The sequence below is a fragment of the Frankliniella occidentalis genome, unplaced genomic scaffold (genome assembly GCF_000697945.3).
Source record: "Frankliniella occidentalis isolate FOCC.00 unplaced genomic scaffold, Focc_3.1 Scaffold126, whole genome shotgun sequence".
Taxonomy (NCBI): Eukaryota; Metazoa; Arthropoda; class Insecta; order Thysanoptera; family Thripidae; genus Frankliniella; species Frankliniella occidentalis.
In genome coordinates this window covers 183170-193118 of record NW_026267253.1, presented here as the reverse complement: position 1 = coordinate 193118, position 9949 = coordinate 183170, and the positions used below count along the sequence as shown (strand labels likewise).

The 9949-nt window shown below is 47.8% G+C and overlaps 1 protein-coding gene across 1 annotated transcript; it reads right to left on the bottom strand.

Annotated features, from left to right (window-relative positions):
- Window positions 1–3161: 3161 nt before the first annotated feature.
- Window positions 3162–9014, bottom strand: LOC113202035 (uncharacterized). The gene is made up of 3 exons (XM_026416085.2): window positions 8812–9014; window positions 6016–6271; window positions 3162–5314 (listed from the first exon to the last, which is right to left on the bottom strand). The coding sequence occupies exons 2-3, from the start codon at window positions 6256–6258 to the stop codon at window positions 3866–3868; spliced, it is 1692 nt and encodes a 563-aa protein (XP_026271870.1). The 5' UTR covers window positions 6259–6271; window positions 8812–9014; the 3' UTR covers window positions 3162–3865.
- Between the last annotated feature and the right edge of the window lie 935 nt (window positions 9015–9949).

Genomic DNA, 9949 nt, shown 5'->3' with positions numbered 1-9949 from the left:
CCTTTCCCAAACCGCGCGCCCATGCAAATCGCCTGCTGATTTTCGAGCTCCGTCCGTGCTCCTGCCACCCTCGCCCCTCTTCCCCCGTTCCCCGCGTGGTGGCCCCGTTGTTTAATGCTATGTGCACGCACGTCGATTCACGTCACATCAGGTTGCTGCTGACTTTAACCTCCGCGTCCGCCCCCCCCCACCGTGGTAGCAAAACAAGCCCGTCCCCCCAACCTCTTTCCTCCCTCACCTCCTCCCTCCCTGGTCTCTCTCTCTGTTCTCTGCTAGAGCCCTCATGTGTCTTCTCGCCACCTTGCCTCGCTCGTCTACTGAACGCCCACGTCGCTGACAGGGACAAAGACTACATTAGATAGTGAGGAAGGCTGCCGCGAAGCAACGTTGGAAAGACTCGAAGAATCCCCCTTGTCCTGAATTTCTAAAGATGTCTTATCCGAGTTCTCATCATCATGCACATGCACGTATTTACGAACATGATAATGTTTCGGATTTTTACTCTTTTCTAATTGAGTCAACGGCTAAATCTGTATATTTTCAGGTGTTCGCTTTCACTAGGACCCATTAAGTGACGTACAGCGACGTACCCCTACTACGCTGACTCCACTACTTACCTCTTACCAGCAGTGTACGGTCCGGCCGGGCGACGCGTTTGAATCGCTGACGCGGTTCCGGTATCGAACGCCCCCGTTCCTCCACCCCCTCGGCCACACACGTCCTGGGGCGAGGCGGGCCTCGAGGCGGGCCGGCGCGCGGGACGCGTAGGACGTCCGGCTCAGCGGCATGAAGGATAGGGGATGCCCCGCGCACATTCATCACAACTGTGGAGGCCGAGGTGGAGGCGGTGGCCACCACGGCAGCCGGCCCCTTGCGCCGGCCCCGGGCCCCGCCGTCCGTCCGGCACTCTTCGCCGCAGACCCGCCGCCGCCCCGCCCTGCGACACCAGAGTGACTATTGCTGCAGCGGAACTCGTACCCGCGGAGCAACTCCTTGCCCCCCCCCCTTCCTCCCCGTCTTCCTTAAATCCTCCAGCCGCAGCCGCCGTATACATTAAATGCGCTATTTAAGTGAGTCACTTAAAACTCAATTTGGGCGCGACTCAAATTGGTCGTGGCGTTCGCTGCGGTACGCTCCCGAGCCCTCCACCACCCCCGTCTCCCTCCCGGAAAAAAAATGATCGATTGTGAGTTTTTCAAAATTTATAATGTAATCGAAGTGAAGAGGAAATGTATTTTTATATTTTTAGATAGTGAACGTCGTGTCGTGTTGCACGAAGGCATAAACCGTGTTTGAAGGTTTTGGTTTTGTTTAAATTGACGAATAATGTCCCGGTAATTTTCACTGGGTGTCGACGCGGGGTCGCGCTTCAGTCGGAATCAATAGAGGGTCAAACATCCAAGTCTCGGATCCGCCTCTCTCTCGTTCCCTCTCGCTCCAACCCACAGTGCAGCTCACCACCGCCGTCGCCCAGTTCGTGTTTTCAAATACGAACTCGAACCCATTTTCGAGAGTAGTACAGTGAGAGGAGGTAATTTTCTCTTCAGCATCGCAGCGCGCGAGCAGGCGAGCTAACTGTGAGCTGCTTCGCGACGTCGCGACGGCTTTGTCAAAAAGTTTCGAGACGGAGGGAAAATTAGTTTAGCCCCCCCCGTTTTCTCTCTCTCTTTTCCATGCCCCGCCCCCCTCCCTCTCTCTCTCTCATCCCGGTCGGCGCCACACCGCGGCCCAGGTCCGCTCGGCACGGCCACAGCCACCCGGACCGGGCCACCGGGCACTACTGGGCAGCAAGGCAAGGGCGGAGGTTTTGCTCGTGAACACCGAAACACTGTTGGGCTTGGCGGATCTGGGTCGGGAGGGCGGAGGGGGGGGGGGGTAATCCTACCGGCCAGGATATTAATTACCAGGATTTTCCCGCGGATCATTGATTCGGAACAAGAGTCATTAGTGGACCAAGTTCCTGGGACGCGCCTCGCCACGCTCTGCGGCTCGCAAAACCGGTCGAGGTCGGCGGAGAGACGCTCCTGCGCCCCACCAAGGGTGCTGCTTTTGAACAGGACTGTACTGGTTGGCGGAAATGTGGGCTATGTTGACTTTCTTCGTGTTTTTAGCCCCGCCCTTTTGCTTTGAAAAGGCTTCCAAGCGGGCTAATACAAATGATCTAGTGTATGCCTGTTCGTTTTAGAGTATTTTCAGGGTACCTCGAGGGTCACTCCTAGACACCGAAACACTTGGTGCGAATCCTGGCAACCAGCCCAGATCAGTTGTACGAGGAGTACTTACAAAAAGGTACCATCTGCTAAAAAGTGGTTGATAGTCTGCTCAGGGGTAATTTGTTAAAGTAGCAAAGTTGTGTCGTGGAAAAGACGACTGGGTTGAGTATTGCATTGGATTTATTCGGTTATAGAACAGCAAGTGACAATAAAATATAGTATAACAACCAGTAACAACACTCTTCACTGTAGCTTGGTGCTTCTTTGCGTGTCAGGACCGCTGTCGCTACCGACTGCACACTATAAATGGCAAAAGAAATTTTTGTAGGTATGTTGTAGATTTTGTTAATCTGTCATTGGTTGCCCACACTGTTATCTCGAACTCGATGTTCAGTACTGTGTGATGTGCAGTATTGTTTACCTTGAACCCACTCTGAATAAATCTGTCACTTGCACGCTGAACTTGAAACCGGAATCTATATTATTGAAGTGGTGTCCCACCACTTTATTTATTAACTCTAATAGGCTAGATGTGTCCTTGTGCACACGTTATAGAAAATAAAGCATTTGTACCTAGCCTAGGTACAACTTGCACCCCCGTACACACAAATTATTTGTATCTGATGGCCTCCTGGCGAGCGGCCTTATAGCTCTTTTAGTGGCGGGCACGGCAGGACGACTGTGCGAAAATTTCGTCCGTTCATGTCTATCTCTCACCGACGTTTGGGAGCGCTGGACGTTTTTTAGACAGTCCCCTAAAGACTGCTTCTACCAGAGGGCAGAGTCCACTCTCCTTCCTCACTCTGTATATAGCACGAGTTTGTGCTAGAAACGCAAGGAAAAACGCGAGGAAAAATTCACACTTTTACCCCCTTCCCTATGTCGTGTCCGATCTGATCACTAGTTCCGTTAGGCAGAGTGTGTGAGGGCAACTGATGACACACTAGATTTCCACTGAAGACTTGTTTATTATCATTCAGATTATTCTTTATATAGACTTTGACAAATGAATACAGGTGTGCAGGTGTGCCAACATTGCATACACAACACCCTAAGTGTACGAATGGATATTCACAAACCTTTAAGGGTGCGACATTCACACACTTGCGTTCCCGGTGTGGCTGGCTGGCGTGTTTGGGCAAGGCCAGGCGCTGACACTCCTCACCCCCCCCCCCCTCTCGGGCAGCAGGCGGCAGGGAAGAGGAGAGGGGCGCATTGGCTTTGTGTCCTGATCAGGGGGCTGTCTATTTCTCAGCCCCGTGGGCTAATTTTTTTGTCAAAACTGGGCGCTATAATCAAAAAATGGTACATCTTCCCCTTCTCCCCCTCAAAACAACAACATGGTGCATAAATTTGAATTTAAGTTAGACCCTATAAGTTTTTTACAAAGAACTGCTTTTCGTAACGTACGAAGAATTTGGAACCTTTGTAATAAAGAAATCTTTTTGTAGCACTAAGGGATCGGCTTTGTAATACGACGAGCACGCGTCTGTTCACAAACTTGTGCTCTTTGTAATACGAAGAAAATCTCTTTGTAATATGGTGGTTGCAGATCCTTTGTACGTTTACAGACCCAATTCTTCGTAATATGAAGACCACTCTTTGTCAGAAACTAAGAGTCAAAGAAAAAGATGGTGCGTTAATATTTTCAACTACCACGTGGATGGCATGTGATTGTCTGAGTCTGCTACCGGTCCATAAACAGTTTCCAAGTCCTGGTAAGCGTCCAGCTCTCGTTGCTTTTCCATAAACACCTCATCAATCTTCTTGCAACTGTCCTGCACGTCTTTATTGTGGTTCTTCATACCTATGTACGAGTAAACTCGGAATTCACCGAAAAGAGAGGATATATCACCGTCCCTGAACAGGAGAATGATTCGTGCAAATGACACAGTCATTCCTAGTTTCCAGGTCCCCGGGAAAAAAGCGGCAGAGTGCCATTGCGACTGCTCATTCTCCAAAATATGGTAAAAGATCCGAAACAATTTTTTTCTGTACTCCTGCATTGTCACATCTGGAGTGTCGTCGAGCTCGTGTGTTTTGGCATACTGAATGATTAAGTCCACCAATCGCCGCCTAGCATAGTCAAGTCTACTGACATCGTTTCTTGGGCTATTAAGCATGTAAGAGTTCCAAAGAGCCTGGTCCTGAGTTCTTTTATCCTTCTGGAAGTCCTCGATATCGTTTCTCATAACGTTGTCCAGGTTTTGGGCAAGGTATGCGTATGTTCCAACGTCTTCCACATAGCAATGGCCCATACGCTGCTGGTCGTCTGCAGTCATCGCACGCGGCCCGGGCCCGGGCCCGGGCCAGGGATAGTGAGCATCGAGAAATTCAGTGCGGTGCCGGCAACAGACTTCTACCGGCTCTCGGGTTCTTAGTTTACCGGCCTTGTTCTTTTTCTGTCGTGTTGGACCCCCGACCATATACTTCTCCGTCGGTCCTAGTGCTTGTGGTGAATCCGTAATTTCTGGTGGAATACCCGTGTAGGTTTTGGCCAATGGCTCATTATAGGATCCAGCAAGGACTATCAGCGTCTCCTGGAAGAGCCTCTCCGCCGCGATCTTCTCCCTCGCGCTCCACCCCGACAGATCGATGGCGTCCACTTCGTCGTCGTCCTCTCCCTTTCTGAAGCGGTGCGCGACAATCTTGGCCATGAGCGTGCGCACCCGCGGGGTGCGAATGCCGAAGAACTTCACTTCCGCCCAGTACCTGAGGCATTCCAGGTGCTCGGCGTTGGTGCAGTCAACTACCCCGCAGTTGTCTCTCGGCAGGGGCTTTAGGGGCTCGTACTCTCTGTTGATGAGACTACGCGCTAGCGCATGATTTGTGCAGCCACCTTGAAGGTACTCCCTCCAAGCGTCTCTTGCTCTCTTTAATTCTTCCCGATTCGGGTATACGGTTCTTTCCCCGCCGTCGCCGGGGTTACCCTGGTCACCCTGGTCGACGTTGCTTCCCTGTTCGCCAGCGCCGTTTCCCTGACTGCTGCAGCCTTCTTCATTGCTGCTGTGGCCACTGCCGCTACTGCCTCCCTCATTGCCGCTGCTGCTGCCTCTCGGAGGGCCACCGCTCCCCTTCGGACTATCGCCACTAGCGCCATACTGTTCAAACAGATGAAACAGTTTATGTAAGTACAATCGTGGGTAAATTTGTTTATATTTTCTAACACCTTTTTCTCAGTATTATAGTTAAGGTACTAGGGAAACGTAAAGTAATGCCGGAAAAAAGTTTAGTAATACAAACTACAGAAATTCTTGATAATATACCAGGTGGCTGATTCACGCCGCGCACTTTCGTAGTTATACTACGGCAGTATGCGGTACAGTATAACTACGAAAGTGCGCGGCGTGAATCAGCCACCTGGTACAACAGCACGAAACTTCAGCAGTTACTGAGCAATTTTATTTGCTAGTGAAACTCCTGAATAAGGTGTACAACTTTCGTGACTTGAATTTGAATTGGCTTGAATTGAATTTAAATTGAACTGAATTTGAATTGAACTGAATTTGAATTGGACTAAATTGGTAGAGTTGTTATTGAATTGGTTTGAAATATTGCTATTTTATTTTACTGAATTAGCGTGAATTGTCTTGAATTGGCTTGAATTGACCAGAATGGAGTGCAAATTTGCTTGAATTAGACCGAACTAATTGAATTGTTTTTGAATTACTTCTGAATTGTGTTGAATTAAATTAAATTGGTTTGAATTAGTTTTACTTGGGTAGAGTTAGGGATGCACACTTAGGGGAGTTATTCATCCCTCGTACAATACGCCTCGGCAAACAGTTACTATTGCACCTACCACGGCAATGCCGGCCACTAGTATCAAGGCGACTACAGGCGCGACTATGTTCCCAATGACAAATGGCAGTTGAATCGACATCAAAACGTCGTCAAAACGATGTCGAAATGGTAGAATCGACGTGGGAATGATAAAGTTTGGCACTGGGTTGGTCGTGGCAGCCATTTCCTGGCCTCCCGGTGAGCAACCAGAAATGAGGGTGGTGGCTCCCACCACCGACGTGAGCGAAGTTGTAAGGGCCATTTTCAAAAATCACCTGCAACATAAGAGCGTGCACTATTAAAATTTATGTTGTTAATATACAGCACCAATGGTGTATACTTTCATAGCAACACAAGAGTGGTTTTGAAACAACACATTCTGTAAATATTGAGAAGATTTTTAAAAAACGACGCTATTTATATTACTATGCTATTATATAAAACTCAACAGTGTTAGTATGACATGCATATACTGTACACACACTGTGCATACTCTCGAAACCCAAGTGTGTACTTGAATGCAAAATATTCCGCATAACTACATGTATGCAGAATATTCTGTGTACTTGGCAAGTACACAGAATATTGTGTGTACTTGGTCAAGTAAGCAGGAGATAGCGAGGGAGATAGTGTGTACTTGATCAAGTACACACTAAAACCTCCATACATTTATGCAGGAGACTTAGAGTGTACTTGACCGAGTACACACAATATTCTGTGTACTTGCCAAGTACACAGAATATTCTGCATAGATGTAGGTATGGAGAATATTCTGCATTCAAGTACCCACTTGTGTTTCCAGAGTGGCATGCACGCTGTACAGTGGGCGTGATGCACACATTGCTCTAAAACAGATTAGATGGTCACTATTTCCTATCAGACGCGTAACTTTGGAATGTGGGTGTCATTTCCAATCCCTCGTGAAAAAATAAGCTTTCAAACGAGCTTCCAAGTGAGATGCGGTTCAAATTGACCTATACCGAAATTCTTTCGAATATTTCGGAGACGTAAAACAAGTTACAGTAGTGGTCAATTTCCAGGGATCACGTCGTAGTTTGTTTGAAATTTCTTTTGTCGAGGAACTGAAAATGTCATCCAATTTCGAAAGTCATGCGTCTAAAAGGAAAATACAAATGCCAACTGTTCAGTTTTCAGAGCAATTGTGTGCATGCCATGCACACTCTGCAAATCTTAGTGTGTAGCAGTTTGCCAGTTTAAACTGTAGAACTAAAAGTTTGCCATCCAGCAAACTGTTATGCAGTAGTTGGTGTAGAACTAAAGAGTTCTGCATTAAGAACAGGCAAACTAAAGAGTTCTGCAGTTAGAACTGGCAAACACTGACAATCTTTGAGTGAGGTGTCGTGCTCGAAATGAGTGAGACAATTTTGCCTCGCTCAATCAGAGCGATGACTATAAGGCTCACCCTATTTGAGTCATATGTACCGAATTCTCACTCTGGAGGAGTGAGATTTCCCTGACCTCGCCCAATTGCAGTGAGGAACCTCACTCTCATCGGGTGAGGACCGCAAATTATGACTCAAATTGAGTGAGAGTCAGATATCTCGCTCTCAGGAGAGAAAGATTTTTTGTGTAACTGATCTCACTCTCCTGAGAGTGAGATATCTGACTCTGGCATTTTCAGTGAACTAAAGAGTTCTACAGTAAAAACTGGCAAACTTTTAGTTCTGAAGTTACAACTGGCAAACTTTTAGTTCTACAGTTTAAACTGGCAATAACTACTACACACTAAGATTGGCGGAGCACTGTTCGTACAATGTGCAAGCCTTATGCACACTGTTTGTACAGCGTGAATGCCCACTACTGATAAACCAAGTGTGAAACTGCTCAACACTTGTAAGGGTGCAACCTCAAGTTGAACACTTTGAAGTGTCCAACTCAGTGGTAGTACACTTGCAAGTGTTGAGCACTCCTTCTGTTGAACACTTCCCTCACCGAAAGCTTCCAATCTAGTGAAGTGTGCAACAAGACAGTTGCACACTTGCAAGAGTTCTTCTACTGAATTGAACACTTGCAAGTGTACTTCAACTGAATTAAATACTAGCAAGTATTTAACTTGCAGTTGCACACTTAGTTTATCAGGGTACTGTACCGTGTGTCCAGAGCTACGAAACAAAAGTGTTGCGGTTTGTATACCCTAGGGTCCATAGCGCATGTTGTGTTGGGGCGTTGACTCACGGCATAGCAGTTAGTACAGTCGCCGCGCAGGCCGTGAATTGCAATGACGGGTGCAATGGCGCGCTCAAGGTCGTGCAAAGTGCAGGAGGTTGCGTAAGTGGCCCGATAATTGTTCCTTACACCTACAATGTGTGGCATAATCCAGGATGCTCCCGTTCTAAAAAATCAATCCTAAGCCTAAAGTACCCATGTGCGCGAGAGCGTTACCTGCTTTTTCGAAAAACTGCTACTTTATAACGAGGTCCACCACTCACGTAATCCTGTGTACCGGGTAACTGTGAATACGAAGCACTGTTGCGGGTTTACCTACTCTTTACACCCGTAAGGGGGCATGGCCCCTGCGGCCATATTGAGTACGCAATCCCTCAACACTGCTGCGTATTCACAGTTACACCCGGTACAGATGGAAGTGAAATCCCTATGTCATCCGTGTAATTCTTAACCAAATTTTGAAAAATTGTCACCTAATTTTACCTTACTGTCCAAATTTAATGGTTTTAGCCCCAGAAATTCAACAAAATTCATGTGTAATCCCAAACAATTCACGTGTAATCCCTGTAATCACGTAATCCGTGTACATCCTAAATCGAAGTGGTGGCCCCTCGTTGTTACTACTTACCTTCACGATGATAATGAGCTGTCAGAGCTGTTTGTCTTACTTCGTAGGCATTGTTTAGTTTTTACACATCAACTGACAGTGCGAATGCGAATAGGCTCGACATCCGCGTGCTGCATCCACAGAGCTTAAAGTGAGACTGCGTTAGACTGGGACTGGGTGCGGCTAGGTGCGGCTGACCAGCAGAGCTCTGCAAAATCACTCCAGCTATATTCAATTAAGCCAACGCTTGACGCACCGCAAGCGTGGCGCACGCTTGGCGGAGCGCGTGGGCAGCAGGCGAGGGGCGGGGTGCGGGGAGGCGACGGTGACTCTTCACCTCTTTTCACCCTGCCCCCCGCCTCCCCTCTTGCCCTCGCACGCTTGCAGGAGCGTGCGCTGCGCCGAGCGTGCGCTAAGCGTGGATCTTAATTGAATATAGCTTCTACGAGACCGACCGCGCCAGACCGGCTCGGTCAGCGCAGACCGCGGGACTGTGTGAGAGAGGGGGAAAAGCTTGTTGGGTTGCCTACATCCGAGGCGGCAGGGACGCCAATCAGCAAGTCGATTTTGCAGAGCTCTGCTGACCAGCTGATAGTATAGTTGCGAGCGGCTGATATCAGAACCAACGTTTCACTTCATCCTGCTGGGTGGAGCGTCTGGACTTAAGTTCTACATGTCGTTTTATGATCAGGTTTGGGTGGTTTCTCTAAATTAAACTCCGAAATCTCTTAATTAACTTTTCACTTTTATTTCACACTTGTATAGTGACGAACATAGTGACTCATAGCGTCTTCCAGGTATTCCCCTCTTAGTCAGATCTTTGGGAATGCACAATTACAATTCAGTATCAGAAATCGCCATACCACAACACTTCATGTACTTGGATAACTTTTAAGAAGCGGGGGGGGGGGGGCAAGCTGAGACCCGCGTCTTAACGTTTAGGGGCCAGTTTCATCGGCCGGGAGGCGTCTGACAAGGGAACCCCGCCAAGTGTAAATTCCCGATTTTCATTCTACTTTGGGAAATTGTTGGTTTAAATATGTCATCGAAGGACACATCAAAGATTTTTGCTTAAATTCATATTTAGGGGTCATTTTGGGCATTTGTTCCAAAAGGTGCTATTTCAATTATTTTTTATAACTTTCACGATTACTTTCCT